This window comes from Zosterops lateralis (assembly GCF_965231275.1).
Source record: "Zosterops lateralis genome assembly, chromosome: 5".
In the NCBI taxonomy this organism is placed as follows: Eukaryota; Metazoa; Chordata; class Aves; order Passeriformes; family Zosteropidae; genus Zosterops; species Zosterops lateralis.
In genome coordinates, this window is record NC_139766.1 from 42,353,673 (window position 1) to 42,376,891 (window position 23,219).

The following is a 23,219-nucleotide window of genomic DNA, read 5'->3' on the forward strand; positions in this document are numbered from 1 at the left end:
CCTATAAATAAATACCTCATGCTGACTAGGACGTCTCCATCCCGAAATATAAAAAGGAGGATATTTTCTTGTGTGACATCATGGAAGTTAGCATTTTTTTCATTTGCAAAGAATAAGTCTGGCTTCCAAAGACACTTAAACATAGTTGGGTCCACTGTCAGTGTATCTGAACCTCTCCAGTCATTGGGCAGTTTGAGTCTGGGATCATTCCACTTCTGTCTTAGAAAGATGTTGACTCTATAATCCTGATGGGAAGAATAAACAAATATTAGACTACCCAAAAGTCTAGAAAAAAACCCAGAGAGATATAAAACCATTCTATTAGACTCATAAGGGAAAAAAAATTATGTCCTGATTTTTCAATCATAAAGACAGTAATCACTGTTCAAATTACATTACAAAGTGTTATGTTTAATAGACTTTACTACAAACAGATTACATCTCACTCATGGTTTTGAATATAACAACTTTCCTTAAACAAAGGATCAAATTGCCACTCCAGAGTCTTTTTTGCATCCCCTCAGTCACAGGCTCCTGTTACCCAGGCCTAGAGAAAAGCATGCAGCAGGGCAGAGAGAGGCCATAGCTTGACTACACTAAATGGCTGCAGGCAGCAGGCATGATATCACTTCTGTCAGGATATCCTGTGAGTCCCAATTCCAGTTTACTCTCCATTTGGTTAAGTGGCACACTGATGGCAAAATATCACACTCTAAAAGCAGGAAACAGACCAGGTAGGTAATAGATTTTATGCTACACACTCAGCATACAGCCTCAGACCTTCTATCAGTCATCTGGGTCTATCTTGGTAGCAGGAAAACTGGTGCCAGCTTGCAACATAAGTACTGAGGTAGCAGGTATGAAAGGAGAAACAGAATCAGTCTCAAAGAGACAAAATCAAGGCATTACAGAGGAAATCTCCTTGTGAAATCAGTAGGACTCTGGCTGAAGGACGGACAGGAGTAGAGCCATGCTCAATGAAAACCTAATTTTCCTTTTGGGAATTGGAGTAGCATGTGTCTCAGGGCAACATGATAGATACCCTGCGTGTGTTCTGTCCTTAGTTCAGTAGGACTCTGGCTGAAGGACGGACAGGAGTAGAGCCATGCTCAATGAGAACATAATTTTCCTTTTGGGAATTGGAGTAGCATGTGTCTCAGGGCAACATGATAGATACCCTGCGTGTGTTCTGTCCTTAGTGAAAGCTGTGTGCATCCAAAGGAAGAATCTGACCTAGAATGTCAGCTATGATTTTTCAGTCTTATCTCTTAAGTCTTTTTGTTTTTCACATTTACATTGAAGCCAGTGCCTCTCTTTGATGTATATGTAAACTAGGCAGACCACATACAGAGAAATAATAAAGTCATTGGTGAAAAAAAGTTTAACAAACCCAAACAAATGAAAATTCTGTATGTAAGATTATTTCTATCTCCAGTCTTCCTAGTGTGTGTAGTTTTTTCATAATTGCCTTGAAGGTACAAAGCCTCCTGAGATAAGAGCTGTGTCTTTCAGCAGTGAAAATGCTGCTACTACTCTACAATTATAGCAAAATTCTAAAAATGTGTGAGTGAAGGTTCTCAACATATTTTTGGTTTGTCAGTGGATTCTGCATACAAACTAATTTTATAAAGTTTTTTATTCTACACATCAATGACCCTTACACATTTTTTGTTGATACAGCTGAATTATCTTTTGTTGTACTTACTACATTTAGTCCAAAGCAGGTGCCATGTTGAGACAGTCATGCCAACTTCAACCAGAAGGCGCCCACTTGGCTAAGACCTCATGCAGAATAATTTATTCTGTTGATTTGCTCTGTATATTTAAATACAGTGCCCACTTTCCCATGTCCAGTCCACCAGTCAAATTAGCCCAACTATCTCTTTATTACACTATACTGTGTAATATTTTTCCTTACTGCACTGTAAGGAAAAGCAAAGCGTCAAAACTAAGTGCTTGTTACTTGTTGGGAGTTGGTTTTGGAAAAAATATACATAGTCTGACTCTTATTTATACAAAGACCTATGATGTCTTGCCAGAGTAAAGAAGAAGCAAAAAAAAAAAAAAAAAAAGTTTAATACGAAGTGAATTCATACTGGAAGGCTCTCTTAGAGAAGCTTCATAATTGGAGGGAATTCAGATATTTATCTCAGAAAGCATCTTTTCAATTATATGTATATAATTGAAAATTTCCTTTACTTGCTTCTTGCTGAAGTTCCCATTCCATATGCACTTCTTCTCTCAGTGAAAAAAAAATTACTCTAAGTCATATCAGATAAATACTGCATACCATTCATGCTCACAAGCATTACACTATTGGTTACACTGAATTTAATTTCCCCATAAACAAGTGCATTGCCCTAATTTTAAACAAAATAAGATGCCTTCTCAAAGCCATAGGCAAATGGTAAGCACTGTACTGTACAACACTTGCCTTCAGCTTACCCATTCAGTAGGAGGAGATGCTTACATCACTGAAAAGCAGAATGCACTGGCAAAATAAGAATTGGAAGTAAGATCAGGTGGATGCTATTTTATTTCCTTCCTTGTTCTATTACAAATGAAATTAAACACCAAACAATCAGATGTTTTGACACTTTAGGAACTTGAGTCTGCTCCCATTTAACACAGAGAAAGAAAAATCCCATTAATCTAAAATGAGGAGGTTCAAGCCAAAAGCAGAGATGTTGACAGGGATACTTGGAGAGGAAGGCCACCACATATACATACTTAAGGCAATACAGAAAATGTAGAAGGAAGCAAAGAGATGTCACAATACAAAACTGTGGCTAGCCAGACAACAATGTGCAAAAGGCCTGCTTCTTAGAAGAACATGCACCCTTATAGCATCTGGCAGCAGTAAAGACTAAGATGTGGTATAAATCTATCTTGAAAGAAATCTGTAATTAGTCCTCTCAAATTTGCACAAGGATTTTTTAAGGTTCAGTAAGTGAATTACAATTAGGTTTAACAGAGGCTGAAGAAGCAGTCTGCGTGGAGCACATGGTCATTCTGGTGTACATTTTACAAACATTTTTTGAATTTGATGAGTGATTGGCATTTTATAGTAAAGGAGAGTCAAATAGCAACTAAGAAGCCTGAAACTAGGGGAAGAGGATGGAAGAGATATTCATCAGCATCAGAGCTAGAAGGACCTGTCAGGTAGAAAGAAATCCAGAAGTATTCTACAGGGCTTTGTTTTCCCATGCAATGCCAACAGAAGGCAAGTTGTTTTCAGACAAGTTGGGAGGCATTCTAGGAAATATTTCAGAAGTCTACTAAATAGTGGGCATGTGGCCAGAAAACCACCTCAGGCCAGAAAGCAAGCATAGCCTACATATCCCTCTGTAAAATACAGCACATAGAAGATCATGAAAGAATTACTGCATAAACTGCACTCATACAAAGCAAGACAACATAATAGTGCTTCCTTTAAATGAAGTAGAAAATGTCATTTTTAAGATTAAAATATATTATGAATATGAAACAGAATGTTTTTTATAGTTATGAGTAGTAAAAAGACCTTTCTGAAAGATTTTAAAGGAGAAGGAAGAAGTGGTGTTTTGTCATTTGAGTCAATGAAGAAAGGTCACACTGCAAGCAAAAACCTTGAACACAGATTCTGTAGACAGAAAGTCAGATCATCATCACAGAAAAAATTGTTACAGCCCTACGGGTATTTATACCAGAAACTCTCTATCCCTAGGAATCCTTGACTGGTAATCCACTTTAAAACAGTTTCTAAATGTGACATAATCGCCATATTACACCACAAATCTGCAGTCTGAAAAGATGTGGGTGCGAACTCAGAAGCAGAGTTAATATGGGATCCTTGACAAGTGGTCTAACAATACAGAAGGAAACAAGTTACAGGAGCTTACTGGAAGGTAGCAGCTCTGGCCTAAGCTCTTCTCCTTTTTATCTACACAAATTCTGATTCTCTCTGTAGTTCACTAGTTCTTTTGCTTACTTTTTTTCAGGAGACTTGCTCGATAAGTGTGTGGAAGCACTGCAGTTCTCTACGATATGAAATGACACAACATGAACACTATCCTTTCTAGACACAGAGCAAACATTTGCCTTTCAGATTCTTCACAAGGGCTTGATTAAAGCAACACAGAATTCTGGACACAGGACCCACAAATTGGGTGCTTTGAAACAAAGTAACTTCAAACATGTTGATGATTTCTGTAAAGAAATTCCCTCCTTTCTTAAATCTAAGTGGACTCTTCCTCAAGAAGGAGCTAATCTCAACTCTTTGTTGAGGATAAACCAGATGCTCAATAAGAATATAATTATCACAGGACCAGAAGGACAGCCAGCAGAGCTTTTTCTCACTGGCACTCTACACGTTTGTTTGTTGGGCCTTCTACCATGGCCTCTCTTCCAGTCATCTGGTATCCATTTTTATTTTTCCCCACACTTCCACCACACAAAATAAGGAATCGTTGCTTTAGCACGGCTTTACCCTCACATAGATTTTGCAAAAATTTATGAGTTCAATTACTACAGCCAGCAGCGGCTGGAGAGCAAAGCATCATCACAATAATTCATTGACTGAAATACTTAGAAATATATTATTTCACAAATTTTGATATCACTCCAACCAGTTTAATAGCTTCTGGTAATTTTAGAGACAGTCTATAAATCAATACTCCTCATGATTCTCACCAACACCAGAGACAGCAGAGATGCAGCCAGTCACTCTCTTCTCCAACACTAAGGAACATTTTCAGCAGTTTTGGTACTTCTGCAAATGTCTCCTTTTCTGAACACAAGAGACCCCTTTGATCCTTCACAGACTTGGTGCCTCACCTCCAGGAAAAAAAATTTCCTGTGATTCTGGAAGTACAACTCTTTTCCTATTCTAAGGGATCCATTTCTACTGTCTAGTGTATTACTCAAACCTCTTGAAGACAAGTACAAACCTATCCCCAAGAGAGCAGTGATTCCTGAATATCCAATGCCCACTGCAGCAGGAAGAGTTTTCTAATTCATGGAAGAACAGACTGATCGTTAATTTTGTCAGTGCTTCTTGTATTACATTAAGGCAACCAAGAAGTAATCCAAATTTCACGTAAATATGCTTAGCTATCATGGTGATCAACTAGACACAGAAATCTAAATAAAAGCATAAAATAAAGTCTGAAGTTCTGAATTATGGAGGAGGGCATGACTTATCATACAGCACATCCTAGTAAATTTGTGAGTGACCATATCAGGAAGGCACAGACAAGCATACACACATGGCTGTAGACAGTATACTTTTTTTTTTGCAGAGCCTAGGGGAAGCAAATCTCTTACACTCATGTTGCATTACTATCTGAATCTGGGTGAATTGTAAAAAAGCCTATTTAAAAGTCATTTTTTAAAGCAGGCAATTTCAGAAACTTGAAAGGGACATCTGGCCTAATATGCTTGAGATCTTAAGACACTTATCTCAGTCCTACTGTCCTGCTCTTCCTCTCTGCCTCTCTTTAAATTTGAGTCCTCTTCTTGTTGTCACAAATAAATTGTTTTCAGAAATAAATCTTGTGGCCTCTTGGGCAAATTTACATTTTTTTGTTTTAATATCACTTCCCACTAATGCGATTAGTTGACTAACTATCATTTGCAATCAAACATAAATCTCTACTATCTAAAGAAACAGAAATTTCTGGCCAAGCTGTTCAAAATTGTTCCAGCCACCATTTATGTTCAACTTGGAGTGGCTCTGCAGTCCTATTGCAATTTCATTAGGGTAACATGTAAGCTGGTTCTGAATTTTAAGTGGGCACTTACTTCCAACAACAAAAAATGTGTTTTATTGCTTATTAGTGGTATTGTGCTTTATTGCTTGTCTGCCATGAGTCAGACTGCTGCCTTAGTCACAGCATTAAAAAAAGAAACTTGATTTTGGGAACAGCCTTAATGCTTTAGATGCAGCAGGTCACCAAAACGATCAGGGAATGCCTCAGAAGTTCCACTTGGTGCATGTCCTGGCTGTGGCTTTCCGTGTACTGGCATGACATGGTGCACTTCCCTCTTTCTTACACAAAAAAGAAAACCTGATCAGGTCAGAACAACTTCAATAACTAAATGCTTTTTTTGGCAGTATTTTTGACAGTATTTATTGAAAACACCATGACAAAAAAAGATCTGCAAGTCCCAAAATACCAGAAAGGGCTTTGCTGAAGCAACTCATATTTTGAAATTGACTTTATTTCCCAAAGAAACAAAAGAAGTCAAAATTTCAGTGAGGATTATTTAATACTATTATTAACATGTTGAAATTTTCTGGCTGAACTGGAAACACATTTTTATAAATGCCACTCCCCAGTATATGTTTCCCATGCAGAAAATAAACAGCAGTAAGGCTATGGTCATTGAAATTCTATTCCTTTACTAGTGCTCCTTCTATTCCTCCATAATTTGCTTCCATTTTCAGAGCCACATAAAACAAAGAACCTATACATTTCATCCTTATGCATGTCTGTTCTTTTTCTCACATATATATTCTTATTGGTTTGGGGTATTTTGAATAACACACCAAGCAACCTATGTAATAACTCTCAGGAAAATATGTAACTCAAATGGGTTCTTACAATGAACTTAATAACTTATGGAAATTAGTCTAGCCCTTGTATCTTAGAAACCATGGATTTCCTTTCATGTAAATCAGATTCTAAAGCTACAATAACTGTGGACACCTATAGAGTGAAATACATTAATAGGCTTAGGTCTATTGCATAAAGCACAGTCAGTCAATCACTAACCCCATTAACTTAATTCTCAGTGTCTGCAACCACAACAATTATTTCTATTTTATAGTTCATAATCCTCAGTCTGAGGTTTAATGTAGTAAGAAAATCTCCATGTATACTACATGAATTTAATTTCACTCTTACCATAGTTGTCTCTTGAATTGACCCAAAGCTGTTAATGAAGATGTTAACTGCAACATCGACAGGAATTCCTTAAAAAAAAAAAATCTAGTGAGATACACAATTCAATAAAAGTACATTATCCTTCATTTAAAGCTCCTTTATACCAATATCACAATGTCACAATGTAACTTTATCTTTTTAAGTTAGTACATATACAATTTTCATAGTCAAGATAAATCACTAAACCTCTTTTTAACCTAGTGATAAGAAAAAGGGAAAAAATAAAAATACTTAGCGCAGAGAGAGCTAATCTTACAGGATTCCACTGACCATATATCTAAATTAATTTTTTTTGAATTCCATGATTTTCTGTTTTCTCAGCATGAATAAACCAGTATTACTTTTGCACACAGCAGAATGGATAGAGCAATTCACATCTCTAGCAGCAGACACTTTTAACTGTCAAGGTCATAAAGACAATCTATTCTCCCAAATTACCTGTTTATGATTTATGATGAGATATTTCCTCATCCTTTAAGAGGATACCTCTGTGTGCAAATAAATACATAAGCTTTTACCTGCCTGTAAAGTATAAATACAGGCAGGTAAAAATTACTGCATCCATCCTTCACAGCTATCTAGCCTTGGCATGAAAGAGTTGGAAAGTGTCTCAATTTTACAATGATTACCAATTAGCCAAGAAAAATTTCTAGAAGTCAGTAGCTGTGAAGATATTAAGATGACCTGGATTTTTTTCTCTTTTCCACAGCCAGGATTCCTGTAGTTGAAGAGGGATGGTATGACAGCTGCTACATCTGCCCTCTGTCACCCTGCGGGAACTGATTGGCAGTCATTTAATCTGGTGTTAACAGAGAGTTATCACAGAGCAAGAAGTGGCCTGATAGTTGAGAGAACTAATTATGGACCACTACTTTTATTTAGTATTTCTATGGTGTGAGTGCCAAGATGCCCACTAGATGTGGATATCTGATCTCATTTACACTGTTACAAATACTCAGCGGGTTTCTTCCTACTTTCAGATAAAAAGGAGATATAAGAATATATGAATACTGTTTTGAAAGTCTAAGCAAATACAGGAAAAAGTAATAAATGCCTCTTCCAGTAGCCTGTTTGTCTGCATAAAATATTTTTATGTACATTTAATACATAAATTTAAACTCATTCTCTTGGTCACCAGAAATTTATGAAGATGGAATTTTACTTTTTCAGTTAAACCAATTTGTTTGGTTTGGTTTTTCCAAATGATGTTTAAGTGTGATGCTTTGGTTATGCAATAAGCACAATACTTCCTTTAATGCCTGATGCATGTGACAGAGCACCCATCACATCACTAGTAGCCAAGAGTGTACTCTCTCTTCCAGATTTGAATAGAAAGTGCCATCCAAGAAAATCACTCATGTGTGAAGAACATTTTAACATGGGCAAACCACTTGTCAGAAAATGTTCTTTTTCTTCCACCTCCCTCTGAGTTAACATTACATGTCCTCCCTTTCCCTTCTGTCTTGATTCTTACCAGACTGCCAGAAGGGTTATCAAAAATATAAGAAAATCTGCAACATGTTTTGTGATTACAAGCTGATTATGCAGAAGAACAGGTAGAGAAGAGGCTGGACATTTATTCTTTGTGACAAGACTCAGTGCTGGAAACATATAAATATGGTTCTACAGAGAATAAGAAAGAAGCAGTACACTTGCTGAGAACTGACTTTAATATATTTATAAAATGGTTAAATATAACTAAAAATAGCCTCTTCAAAAGCACAATAAACATTTAAGATTTCCAAATTTTGCATACTAGTGATATTCATGTTAAAATATCTCTTAATGCTCATTTAATTATATGGGGAGTTTTAAAATGAAAGAGCTATTTTATGCAAACTGCATTGCCTATATGTAATAAAATTGTCTGCATCTTTTTTCAGAAGTTAAATAATCTCATTCCTGGAAAGTCTAATTTACAGCCTAACTTGTGCAAATTCTTAGAGGTTTTGCAGAGAATATGTATTCCAACTTTCTCTGCACATAAGGATTCACACTTCCCTACACAGAAGAATCCTGCAACATCTGACTACTAGAGAGATGTTTTAGTGGCAGAAAATGTGTTTCAATGCATTAACTATATGAATTCCCACAGTGTGTAAGCTTTAAAACTAAAATATCTTCAAAGGATTTAATCATGTGTATAGTTTGCTAATAATGACACTGCTGACCCCAACTTTTTATAGTCATCTTAAAGGACATCTATAGAGAAATCTGGTGTTTTAAAATACTGTACAGCTGAATCTAACAAAAATGCAAGGATAAAAAGATATTTAAAAAACTTATTCAATAAATTATATTTCTACATTTTAAAAAGTCTTTTATTAAATAAGATCAATGGTAATAAAGCATCACATACTATTAGGATAATGAAATTCTAACATCCTTCAGCTCAAAAGGACATCTTTCAGCTCAAAAGGATAGTTTCACACTATCTAGAGAAGCCTCCATTAAAAAAAAAACAAACAACAAAAAAAACAAACAAAAAAAAAAAACCACAGAAATTTAGCTTGTGAGTATTATCTCTACATAATGTTTCTTTGTGTGAAAAGAGTAAACGATAAAATCCAAAGATTTAAAAAAAGGCTGAAATATCTGACAGACCTTTGAAATTAGGCCTTATCCTGGGATCATAGCTGAGCAACAGTCTATTCAAGATATTGCTGGTAGAATTAGCAGGTACTCTTGCAAGGTCTTCAGCTGATTGCTGCCTGTAAAAAAAAGTTCATTAGTTACTATCAAGACAGAAATAACTGCATGCTTAAACTGAAGTGATTTTTAAAGTAATGCCATAAACGCAATTTCACAAGCAAAAACTGTTCATTATTTTCAGGTGCCATACTGTATAGTCTCCCTTCCCTTGCGAATTTTCAGTATTTTTCAAGAAAATAAACACAAAAGCTATCTGACATACTCTTAACTGTAAACTTGGACCAAATAAACTGCCATTCACTAATTGTTCCCTTACCTCCTAACAAAAATATCCAGAGGGACATGATTTCTTCATTAGTAGAAAGCAGCCACCTGAACTATTTTTAGTGACTGTCAGATTAGGAGCCTTAGTAAATTGACAGCCACTTTGTAGGTGCCAAATCATGCAGAGGCTTTTGGCAGTCTCCTGCTCTGGCATGCCAGCGCCAGCTATTCCATCCAGAGCTGGAGGATTGCATAATTTCATTGTCAAGTGCTAATAAAAGCCTTGCTACAGAAAACAAGGCTTTGGACTCTCTGGTTTTACAATTTAAACACCTCCATTACCTTGCTATTGTGTTGGGTGTTAAATGAAAACCATTGCTACAATCAAAAAGAACCTGTGACAGGTAAATGTGGCTACAAAAGCACATGAAATTGATTGTAATAAAAAGCAATATGGGTGCGTCAGTGCCCTCCCCAGGTATTTTAAACAACCAAGCAGGCTCATAATGATACGTAGATGAATTTCTAAATTTCCAGAACCTGTTCAGTGACTGTTTCCAGTTTTAAATTCTGTCTTATAATCACTTTTCAATCCCTTTTATGGCTACTTTGTTGTCTTTTTGTTATTATTATTCATAACCAGGATGCCATGTAAAGAGAAGATAAACACCCTACAGATGTGTAAGTCATATGCATCAACATTATCACCTCTTGCAAACTAATGCATGAATGTATTTTAAAAAATAATCAAGTTTATTTCCTAAATGTTTTCTACACTGCTGTTGCCTTCTTCACCTTGTAATTTCTTTTTTTCATTATTCTCTCCCATACCAATATGGTTTGATAGACCTACAGGTTATTCTCTATAACATCTCAGTTCATTGCTTTTTTTTCTTCTCATCCTTCACTTTCCTTCATGTTCTCTGGGATTTCTGCCTTATTCAAACATTTGTTGAAGAAAACATTAACTCTACAGAAGGCTTTTGACCAGTTAAAAAAACCCCAAACAACATGAATGTATTAGATCTCCTGATTTTAAAATATCTAATTATTGTAGCTCCTGTTCAGCATTTTCCTCATTTATTACTCGGAAATTAATTATACAATAAATGTCAGCATAGCATGACATCAGTATTTGATTGAAAAATGGAGATGAGACCAGATCCTAGCCCTTGAAGAGCTTTTATTAATAACATCACCTTTAAAAACAACTGGTTTAACTCAAATCATAAGGGAAAAGGGAATCAGATCTGCTTACTTGGTAGCATTCACTATGCCTTCCCAAAGAGATTTAATCTCCTCAGTTAACATTTGACAGCTAAAACATTTATAAATAAAACTATGAAAGAGTTCCCTATTATTAAAAACATGTTAACCATTTATGACAACATAACTGCCTTTTATTATAACATAGGCTCCTTGATACCCTTTGAGCATTTTGTCATTCAGGAAAAAAATAATCAGATTTCTGTTTTCTCTGTTGTATTCAGGATCTTTCTGAAACTTAAAGCTGCAAATCTGTTTAACTATTTCCTTGTATTTGCTTGATGTCAGAAATGAGGAAAAAATTATAGCAGTAAAATGACACTAAATCCTCCTTGAAATTTTTGACTACTCAACAGCAACTGGAAGGATAAGTATGAATTCCAAAGACTACACAGAGATGTACCTACAAAGAAATATATATCCAGGAGAATAGCTTAAACTATAACATACATGAAGAGAAAAGAATTGTGGAGCAGCATTAAGTGGCTGCAGTATATAATTCCTCACTCACCTCTTGCAGTAAACACACTAAAACCTCTGTGATCCATAACAACCACATAGGTGAACTAATTGTTCCAACAGAGCTTCACCAGAATTATTTGGTCTTGTAATAAAACAAGGAAGTGTTTACTTTTAGCAACATATGGTAACTTCCTGTTTTGCATATAGAACGGTATGCAAGCCTCTGCTAATTTAATATTGGAGCAATTTAAAAAAGGAATATGTGTTCTAAGTCCTTCCTAATATTTAACAAATTCACTTTCAAACAATCGCCCCAGGGCTGAGTTTATAAGTTTATATATTTTACTTAGTACTGGATCATTATGCAAAATAATTAATTTATTTTCTCATTTGGTCAGGCAACTGGGCTAGATGATCATTGTAGGTCCCTTCCAGCTGAAATGTTCTGTTCTATTCTATTCTATTCTATTCTATTCTATTCTATTCTATTCTATTCTATTCCATTCCATTCCATTCCATTCCAGTTCTATAATTTTGAGATGTGTTCAGTTTTCAGTGATGACCTCTACCAATGAAGAGGTTGCTACAGAAATATCATAAACCAGCTTTGTATGCTTTTTTTTTTGCTGTTACCACTAGTTGGGCAAAAGAAAAACAAAATATTAAGACTTTTTTACATTTTCTAGAAAGAGAAATTCAGAAAAGAATGTTCATTTAGATATTAAAAAAGTAGGCAAACATTCTGTATGCTGCTTTTTATCTGATACAGAAAGGATCATGGCACTGCTTCCTTGCACATATTAACATCTAAAAGTCAGATGTCTACAAAAACTAAAACTATAAAAGAATCTCCTAACACTGACAATAGGATTTCTTTCTAAATTATGTATGTCCAGTATAATGAAATATGAAAACAAATCCAAGCAACAAGTAATGAACAAACTTAAATACTTTTTTTTTTATTTTTCTCATGGGTTATACAAAGAAGTTCATTAAATAGTGAAAACATGATCTGAACCACACAGGACAACATGGACACATAAATAAAATACAGATGCTCATAAAAAGCAATGAGGAACAGAGGAAAAAGATTGAGAAATTAAATGAGTGAGCAACAAAGAGCAAAAGAAAGCCAAATACAGCTGACAGGTTTATTTGTCTCTTTGAGTAACAAGGATAAAGTGGTAGTTTGGTGAGATCTGAGCTGCACTGCAGAAGTATATTAATACAAATATCTATTCAGGCTGTTTGTTCAAAAGCCATCCAAAAATTGGGCAAAGGAGATGTATTGCATTGGGAAGACAGTGATGGGAAAACCAATGGCAGCATAGCTTGGTGGTAAAGAACACCACAATCACATCTTCCATAAGTCATTGGGTTGTGTTTTGAACTTATACAAGTGTATAAGTATATTTTTCCTTGCTTATCTAAGAACCAAATGAAATACAATATTGGCTGGTTTGAGTTAGGAGGAGAAGCATTGAAATTCAGTAATTGCTACTTTTAAAGGTCACTTTGAATGATGTGGTTGAAATAGCTACTGAAAAAAAAGCTCTGCTGAGTACTGGTCATATTTTCTCTGTGGTTCTTTTACAGCATACTGTCATTAAACTACCAGCATTGAACAGCACACAAGGAAACTTCATCACAATGACTGGATCACCTTCTGAGAGCCTTGTTGACCAAAATGCTTGAATTTCACTTGCAAATCAATACATCAGATGTGCTCCTTGGGGTGAGTTAGGAAGTTAACGACACATTCAGAGTGACAGATGAGCAAAAAGACTTAATGAGACAGTTAATGGATGCATTAGGTGCTTGGATAAAGAGCATTTACCTAGAGCCACTACCACTCCTGTTTAATTGGCCATTATGGAATGAATTAATGATAGGTGTATTTGTATATTACATAACTCAAAAAGGATTTGAGCTGAGATCTGTCTTTCTAGAAGAATCTTACTTCAGTGGGTTGAAGGCTGAGTCCTACATAACAATACTCACACCAATTGAGGAGTTACTTACCTTTTTGTCTAATTCAGCCTACAATTTTCCCACTTGTAAAAAGCTGGTAACTTATATTTCCACCAGTTGCAGCATGCATTTTAACTTTAATGCACTTATTTCAACCTGTGTTGAATGCATGTGGAGCTGATGGAAAGCATTAAGAAACAGGAATGCAGCACTTTTCACAGAAATTGATGAGTTCTAAGCAAGATATTGTGAATACCAAAGGATAAGGCTACAGAAGCCTCGCAGTTGCTATGATGAAAATTTAAAAGCAAGTAATTGTAAAGACTAGCTTTTCCCTACCAAAAATTCTACCTAAGTAATAATTAAAAAAACTCCACACAACCAACATACAAAATACCAAAACCCAAAGTGATTTTTCTGTCTCTGAATAAATAAAAGGGAAAATAACCAGTATTCTTGTATACACAGAAGTATCTGCACTTCTAAAAAGAGTGTCCTCACAATCCAGAGAGAAAACAAAGTACAGTTAGACTTCTGCTATAAGATCCCTGTGTGAAATGCCTGGTCTTTCAGAGGTTACATCTGGTATCATTGACAAAGCAAAGAATTGCTTTACGTACTGTATTTCATAGGATATGCAGTAAGGTGTTCATCTCCTCTTCCACTGCAGCTCTACACATTTTATCACTGCCTTTGAAGATCATGATCAACATTTTAGGTTGATGGCAACAGGTAATTATTTTCATAATTCACTAGTCAAAATCCAGAATTTTAGATAAGCAGATATGCATGATAAAAGGAAGCATGTATTACACTTGGTTTGAAATTTATATAGCTTTACATTTACGTTAGGCAAATGTGTCAGAAGACATTATATCTCTACAGGTCATCATGACATTTATTCTCTCAGAGCTCACTGAAGTTACAAGGAGTCCTTTCCACATGCAGTGCTACAGGAGGAAACAATATATACAATATTTTACATGAACAGGAAGGAAAACTTTTTCATAGTTCTAGATTACTTACAGATTAAAATATGTATTCCAACTCCCACTGTTATCTCTAGTAAAACTTCCTATATGATGCTGAAACCACAAATTTCAGTGCAGTTTATTTAATCTACATTATTGAAACGGCCATTTTAGTCCTATAACATGGCTGAGTACATGCGAGAAAGATAAAAATAAGTTTTGGGAAACATATTATCTATTATTCCATGATATATTTTAATTACAATTTTCCTGCTATAAACTATCAGTGTTCTGATTTGCAGGCATTTGATTTTTTTGTGTGCAATTACTCTAACCATAAAAACAAGTTATTACATACCAATGACATACTAAATAACTCTTCTGAGTGATCTCTCTGATCTCTAGTATGTTTAATAGCTACATTTTCAAACTGTGCAAGGTGTAATGTCTATTCCTAAGAAGATCAATTACAATTACTCCAATGAAAATTGGTATTACTAATTACATTAAAACTGTAGAACTCTGAGTCACTATTTACATGTCTTCATGAATGCAGTTGACAGCCAAACACCTAAAATGAGATATGTAGCTTCAGTACCTAAATTTGAGGTAATGCAGTGGGGTGAAAAAAAGAGAAAGGTTCTTTTGTATCTAATTTTGAAACAGAAACCCAGATTAGGCACCCTGAATTGTGAACTGTGAGTGGAGGGAGTGAAATAGCTAGTCTTTCATCTCATGTTGTGGATAGACCTAAGAGAATAGTCTCCTAATGTGGACACATGGATAACCTTCCTGCAGTTAGGTAGTGTCAAAGCTGTTAGTGTCACTACTTCAGTCAGCCTAGGAGAAACCTCTTAAATTCAGCTTTGGTTTCACATTCAACATTCCCAGGGTTAGACACCTTAAGGAGTGTTTATATGGGAATCTGAAGTTCTTTACTATTCACTAAACTTGAGAAAAGTAAGCTGGTTCATCTGCCTGCCACAGAGCAGAGAGCCCCCACACCAAGAGAACCAGGTTAGCACAGTATTTCACCCAGCCTGAACCAGTACTGCTCTCAGCAGTGTGGGTTTTTTGCTAAAGTTAGCTTGCTTGCTCCTAGCTTAGGCATCTCTGCATCCTGCCAAAGCCACCACCTGTGACCCTTGTGCATAAATGGGTGTCCTGTTATGTCTTGATATATCACCCAGATGTTAAACATGTAAAACATGATAACATCCAAATGCTTAAGCAACATTTTTGAAGTAATTTATCAATATCAGTTCCGTACCCTGTATTTTTTTCAAATGCTGTAAGTATGGACACATAGAAGGACCTTGGTAAAATCTAACCAGCTGCATGATGGTATGAGTGGTGATATAAGAGAAAAGTGTAAGCTGAGATAAAATCTATATAATTAGTCTTGACAACAGAATTTAGACCTATGGTTTTCCTTGGGCTTAGGTAAAGTGGTGCAATTTAACCCACAGATCCAAGTTTTTTTCTCAGTCTGGAGATTTTATATGAAATACAAAGTCTGTAACTTTTCCACACAATTATAGTGTCTCATCACTCTGGTGTTGAGAAGGGAGCAAACGCTGCTCACTGAGAGGGAAAGTTATCGAACGAGAACCAGTCTATCATGCTTAATTATTGTTTTACAAGACAGCTTAGATTTTGCTTATATAGCCTTATCTTTTACTGCCCCATCACGTTAATCACTTTGAAAATAAATTCAGAAACCTCCTGGAATGTGGCCCTATCTGTGTGGGATCACAGCTTTCCATGAGAGTTATGTGATATAGAATAATAAAAGCATTGACCAACTGCCATTACTACAGGGCAGAAGAATTTTTATAGGAACAAGACCTGGGCTCTGCAAAGTACTTATCATTGGAACGACTGTCAGATGGATCTTCTTCCACAACCGAATTCAGGCTTTCCTTTCAACTTCATTCCACCTCCTCTCACAAACTGTATCAACCCTTCCACCACACCTACAAATGATAATGTTCACAGACTATCAACAGTGTCTTCTAGATGATGGGAATGAAGACAGACATGATGTCACTTTCCCACCTTTTACATTTTGGAGTTGATCACATACTACAGATAGAGAGGTGATGTATACCCAAAAAACTTGATTTAAAAAGTTCTAGTTCAAGGAGAAGTGGAGAGGACCCAAGGTATAAAATATATTTTGAACTTTTCCTTTAGTCTTAATCGGAAGAGCATGTCAGAAGCTTGAAATTACCCACAAGAAATTTTAGGAAAGAGTTTCATACAACTCTGTACTTTAAACACATCAAACACTTTTTTCCCTAGTTCCACTGTCTTTTGTTGTTGTTTTTTAAAAGAAGCTGTTTATTGAACCTTTGCATCTGTGACCTTTCTAAGCTTCTGCCCCGGCAGATGGCACAAGCCATGTTTTCTGGAGGGCTTAGAGAGCCATTTCACAGTTTCTGAAGTAGCTGATATGCTTTATTGAATACAAGCCAAATATGATTTGTACTCCTGTTTTGTGGGTAAAAGAGGTCTCTATAGATATTATACAGTATTTAGTAAATCATCCACAAGGCTATAAATCTCCATGTGGACAAATGCAGAAAGGTGAAGAGGGATGCTGTTTTCAAAGCACAGTCTTGCTATCCAGACAAAAGGATGAGATTTAGCAACTGAGGTTTAGCTCTCAGCATTGCTGTGCCATTAGGGACTCTGAGAGATCTTCAGAAGTGAACACTGACCCAGTGAACAGCTGAGTCATCCTAAAACTATAATTAGCAGGGATAGCTGTGACCATGACCACAGTCATTACTGGTTTTGTTAGCTGCTATGTGACACTCTTACTTTTCTATTCCTTCTCTAACACTTTAGTAAACAAACTTCCCTTTCCTTGTAATTTCATTTGTCTAGAAATCTTGTGAGTAGTTTTGAGTAGATACATTCTAGGCTACTAAGGATTGTGGGGATAACAGCAGCAGCTCGAACATCATAAAATAACTGAAGTATTTCTTGTAGTGTAAAGGCAAGGCAAGGAAAAACATTTTTCAGCAGTGCTTTAAGTCACAGCTAACTGTCACACATATTTAAGAGAATTAAGGTATTATGAGAAATTATGAAGAAGTTAATAAGAACTAAGCAACAAAGGTCATGCAAGTATGGGCAGTCTGTGAGCAGGAAAGACATGAAGTGACTTAATCCATCTGTATCTGTATAAAAATCATCTGTATTAAGTATATAATTTCAAAATAAGCTTTGTAAATAGTAATACATTTTTTTTTCCTTGAAGGGGTGTGCCTGATTTTTTTTAAAAGGTTTTCCATGGAAACAAAAGGCAAAAGTTTTGTTAATAAAGCTTTGTATTTCATTGCACTATGTATCTGTGGAAGTCAGTTTCTCAGATTTATGGTGCAAAACTCTCTATTACAAAATTTTAGGCCCAATATGTCAGTTTCTTTGTTAATCAAAAACGATTCAGGGATCAGACAGAAGTATAATGTTCTATGTTTCATTTGGAAAGCCTGAGGTAAGAAGGAAAATGATCTGAGTGTAAGATGTGAAATCTTACATCTGTTCTGAGAAAGCATTACATCAAAGTAAGAACCAAATGATTAAGCATCAGCTTCAAGAAACCCTTCAATAAAAACCTGGGAAAAACAACTTCAAGAATAAATGAAAATAATATGGCAAATCAAACCACTATCACACAATGCACTGAGAAGTACAGCATCATGAATAATCATAAGGGTTTGCTCTAAGATACAAAATACAATTTTGCTAATTTAAGGAAGCAAATATCTATTTATGAGACAATAATGAACTTTTTATGGCGTTTCTAATCAGCTTGTTCTCATCTTATCCTAATAGTAGTTAATTCCATGCCAGAGGGGCACATCTGGTGAAAGGCTTGCATTCTGGAAAGTCATAAAAGGAGAAGTTCAAGTATGCTTAATTCTTATCCAAACAAATTCATGCTAAAGTCCCAAACCACTCTTGTAGCCATTCATTTCTTAGCATCAAATTAAGGAACTCAGGCAGTAATATGAGATTCAATGTAAGTTTTTCCTGAAGAATGATTTACATAGATTTGAATTTCATTATAAAGTTTGCAAGAGAATACTGCTCTGTCTACAAACACTAATTCAGTTTTTTGTTCTCTTGAAGAAGTAAAATTTTGCTTTTCACATGTTGCAAGGAAATAAAAGGCAATAATTTGTAACAATTAAGGTTTAAATTTTATTGCACCAGTAACCAATGCAAATTAAAGGTGGATTAAGAGTTTAACTTATGAATGTACATTTACATTAGGAATTTGTACCATTTAATTTTATAAATAATGCAAAATCCTATAATTTTTTTGTTAAAAAATAAAATGCATTATTCTAAAATATTTCTTCCATGCATTACTAGGAAATTTTTCATTTAAACACTTCCTTGAGTAGTTATAGTCAGCCCTTATATATATAGCCCTTATACTTGATTCCCTCTGCACTGCATTGTGTTTTGGTTTAATTCTGAGGAAAGATTTTTTTTTTTTCACAAATTAAAAAAAATTATTACAAGTAGACAACCTGTTTTATAACAGAGCATCACCAAATCAAGAAGTTTTGTAAAAGATTTAAAAAACGCTGATGATGGAAGTTTGCCCACAGGAGCCTGAGTTAAAAGAGCATTGGGCAGTATCTCTGCCAGATAGTTGATTTTCAGATTTTCATTGCTCATTCACATCTAGGTCTCCTAGATGCCAGCCACAGACACAGCAACCCCACTATTACAAGTGGTTGTCTCTCAAGCTGTGAACTTCAGCCGAGTAAGATACAGACAACTTAGTCATGATTCAGGAGATTGAACAGGTAAGTGTTGCTGTGGCAAGTCTAGCCAGCAGCACTGCAAAATGGATCAACAAGGACTGGATTCCACCAGTGTTATTGCAAAAAGCTTCAACTGGAAATGTATCACTTTGAAAATGATAGCATGTACTCAATGCTTTTTCAAGTGTATTGGTGACAAATGACATTATATTTAATGGTACCGAGAAATACAGGGCTTTAAATAAAAACAAACAAGAAAAATCCACTCACTTACAAAGATAAAATGATATTGCTGATTTGAATTCTACTAAGTCAAGAACAGGGGGGAATGCTGGCTATTTAAACAAGACCTGGATTCAGTTCCCAGCTGCCTAATCACTTTCTAAGGGCTTCTGTTCTGATACCTGTCCTGGAAACCCTGACATTTCTCTCCTTGCTATAAACTCTCACAGTTGCTCAGACGAAAAGCCTCGTCCAGAACTCAACTTTTAAAAGGGAAAGAATGGGCAGGGGTCATTTCAGATGAGTCATGATCACATTTGAGACATATCTTAATGTATTCAATCTAATGACAAATACAATTTTTTAGGTTTGATATAAAAAGGGAAAGGAAAACATGCACCATATGTAGAAACATTCTAAAATTTGAGGTTAGAAATAAACATCACTGTCAATATTTGAAAAGAGTGGAAACTTTAAAAAGTATTACTTGAACAATATTTCTGTCTGATTATTCTACTTATACTTTGTTTTTTCTTTGGAAAAAGTTGATTAATGTTAAATAATCAGTCTAGCATTCTGTACCTTTTCTTTTATGGTCAAAGGAGAAATATGTTTTAAATTTGTCTGAACAGTTTTATTATTTCAGTCATAGTGACTTTCTACACTTACTGGCAATTTATCATAGTCCATCAATCTTTTCCTCAGCTATTTAAGACATAACACTAAAAAATGAGCAAGGCTAGCCAAGAAAATGATAGAAACAGCACTCACAAATAAAACTTTTGCGTTGTCCTATGGATCACAACCTAAAGTGTGGTAGGCATTAGAAAGAGGGAGTATTTTTAACATCAAGTAATCGTAGGTGTCCAGAACACATCCTCTATTCAAGTGGGCAATCATAGATTATAATTTCTGTATTTTTACAGGGAGACTATTCCATAAGGCAACAATCAGTACATCCACCTCCATAAAAGTTATAGAACTGTACAGTACATGAATGATGCTGAAGACCTTAGTTCTATTCAAGATGCAACAAGAACACGTGTAGGACAAGCCTTCTCTTACAGAACTAGCTACTCAAAAGATGAATTTCAGCATTGCACCCTCTTGCTTCCTCCAATACACCTGAACATGGTGCTAGACAGCACAGCCCTCTGGGACCATGCTACTGTGTCCCCATACCAAGGCACTGGGTTGAAATCCACCCACAAGGAAAGGAACAATTACTTAGATTTTCCCTTGCACTAAAACAGAGGACTTGCTGTAGAAGGAACACAGTGACAGAACTTAGCTACGATGCTGGGCAAACCCATTCCCACCACAGAGCCCATCCTTTCAGCAGAAAGCATTGCCTTCTACTTCAATTGCCACATAATTTCCACTGTTAAAAACAGGGCAGGATCACCATCATACAAAAGCATAAAAGAAAGCAGGAACATACGATGGACATAGATATTGCTTCTTTTTCCCTTTTCCTTTCTTTGAAGACTTCTCTTTGGAATAGACTTCTTCAACCCATAAGGAGAATGAGATGAAACATAAAATTGCTAGTAAGACCTTCATCTTGAAGATTACACTTCAGAGAAATCTTCAGCCTGTGGTAAAATAAACAGTTCATGTTAGTAGGGCTGGATATGGCAAAAGGAAACATATACCTTCAAAAAGTAAACACACATTTCATGGGGGGTGGGTTTTTTGTTGTTCTTCATTGTCCTGGGTGAAAAGATCTGTTTAAATGTATCCCTGAAATTAAATTGACTCAGGCAATTTCCAGAGAGTTAAGTAGCTTCCCCAAGTTGAGACTGACAGTGAAGAACATTTAAATGCAGGTTTGCTTCAGTGTGTTTAAGAAATGTGATGTCCTTCAAAGACTGCCAAACCGAAAATATTCAGAAGCTTGGAAATAGGTTCCCTCACCAGAAATGTATCAACTGCATTAAATACAATGTCAACCAGTCATGAAGCAAGGCGAAGAACTGCAAGCTCTCTGTGACCTTGCACGGATAAAACAGCAATCATTTCAACGCTGGTTATGAGAAGAGGTTATAAATATAATTTTACGTCCAGAATTTAAACACAACTATTTTGCACGAAGCATTTCCACTGCAGAGCCAGCGCTGACAGGGCCTCGCAAAGATGACTAAACACAACCTGCAATACCATGCTTTATTGCATCCTGCTCAGTTTAATATCGAAACTTCTCTGGGGCAAAAGCACGTACCCCAAAGGGCAGGAGATGAGTTGGTGCTTGGCCAGAGCCTGCCCCACCTGCCCCTTGGCCACAGCACTGCGGCACCCAAGGCATATTCAGATAATTCCCAAGCATTGCCTTGGGCCAACAGAAACCTCGCAGACGCCTCAGAACCTGCTGCATTTTCCACTTTTATTTATCTCAATTCCCCCCCCCCCCTCCCCCCCGCCGCACTCTTGGTAAAGAGATGTGCCTCTCTCTCTTTCCCCCCACCGCCGGCAGGAACCGGGACGCTCCTGCTCCCCTTTCCCCGGGAGCCGCAGCATCGCCCTCCCGCAGTCCGGCCGGGCAAGGACGCGGGTCTGCCCCCGCCGCCCCCGGCTCCTCTCCCGGCCCGAGGCCCGAGGCCCGAGGCCTCCCCCTGCCCCGGGGAGGGAGCGGCCTGAGCGGGGAGCGGGGAGCGGGCCCGAGACCAGCGGGGCTCCCCTCACGGCCCCCCAGAGCCGCCGCCCCGCCGGCGCTGGCCGAGGTGCTGACGGGGCGCTGGGCCCGGAGCCTCCATCCCCCCGCGCTCACCGCCGGCCGCCGCGATCCCCCCGCGCTGCTCAGCGGCCCGGGAGCGGGCGGGCCATGCCGCGGCCCGGCCGCAGCCACAGCCACAGCCACAGCCTCAGCGCGGCTCCTCCGGCGGCCCGGAGCCAGCCCCTACCTCCGGCGGCGCCTCCGCGGCCACTGAGCATGTGCGGCTCCGCGGCGCCCCGGCCCGCACGTCCCGGGCCCGCCCACACACCGGAGCCGCTAGCCGGGAGGGGCGGCGGGCCCAACCCCGGGCCTCCGGGGCCCTCCCGCCGCTGGACACGGCGATCCGGAGAAGGGGGAGGCGGAGAGAAGCATCCTCTGGTCTCTGGCGGGGGGTGTTGAGCGATATCTTATAGAGTTGGTGATATATTCCCTCTCCTGCCCTCCTGCCAGGGGCTTTAGCTAGCTCAGTTATTAGGAGGATTTGGAGAGAATTATATCAAGGACGAGGTGAGATATCTCAGAAGAGGCCCTTTCCCCAGGACATTTGTCCCAGGCGTTTATTCTTCGAGTTTCCAGGGAGAAAGAGATAGTACAAAGGAAAGGGAGACAATTTATAGCCCCCAGCTCAGAGGAGAGAGAGCTGGACCACAGCCAGGGGGGTCAGAGAAGGAAATAAGGGTCACTCTAAGTGGTCAGGGACTCCAGGGGTCAAGAGGGAGAAACCATTTCCCTAGAGAATTACAACAAGTTGGCACGAACAAGAGAATATTAGCGGAGAGAGGATGAGTAGGATGAGAGGAAGAGGCACAGATCTCGCAGTCTTGCACAGATTAGTGGAATGGTGGATCAACAGGCCGAGGCCAGTTGTATGAGGTTCAACGAGGCCAAGTGCAGCACCCTGCCCTTGGGTCACAACAGCCCCGTGCAGGGCCACAGGCTGGGGGAGAGTGGCTGTAGAGCTGCCCAAAGGACCCTGGGGCTG

General features: G+C 37.6%; 1 protein-coding gene across 2 annotated transcripts in view; it reads right to left on the reverse strand.

Annotated features, from left to right (window-relative positions):
• Positions 1-22,445, reverse strand: part of GLRB (glycine receptor beta) — a 48,677-nt gene extending 26,232 nt beyond the window's left edge. For both annotated transcript variants that reach the window (XM_083862176.1, XM_083862175.1), the window contains exons 1-5: positions 22,425-22,445; positions 20,966-21,119; positions 9,531-9,637; positions 6,888-6,955; positions 16-245 (exon numbers count right to left, since the gene is read on the reverse strand). In XM_083862176.1, the coding sequence (XP_083718302.1) occupies positions 16-245; positions 6,888-6,955; positions 9,531-9,637; positions 20,966-21,087 (527 nt within the window). In that variant the 5' untranslated portion in view covers positions 21,088-21,119; positions 22,425-22,445. The remainder of the gene's footprint in view (positions 1-15; positions 246-6,887; positions 6,956-9,530; positions 9,638-20,965; positions 21,120-22,424) is intronic.
• Positions 22,446-23,219: the final 774 nt, after the last annotated feature.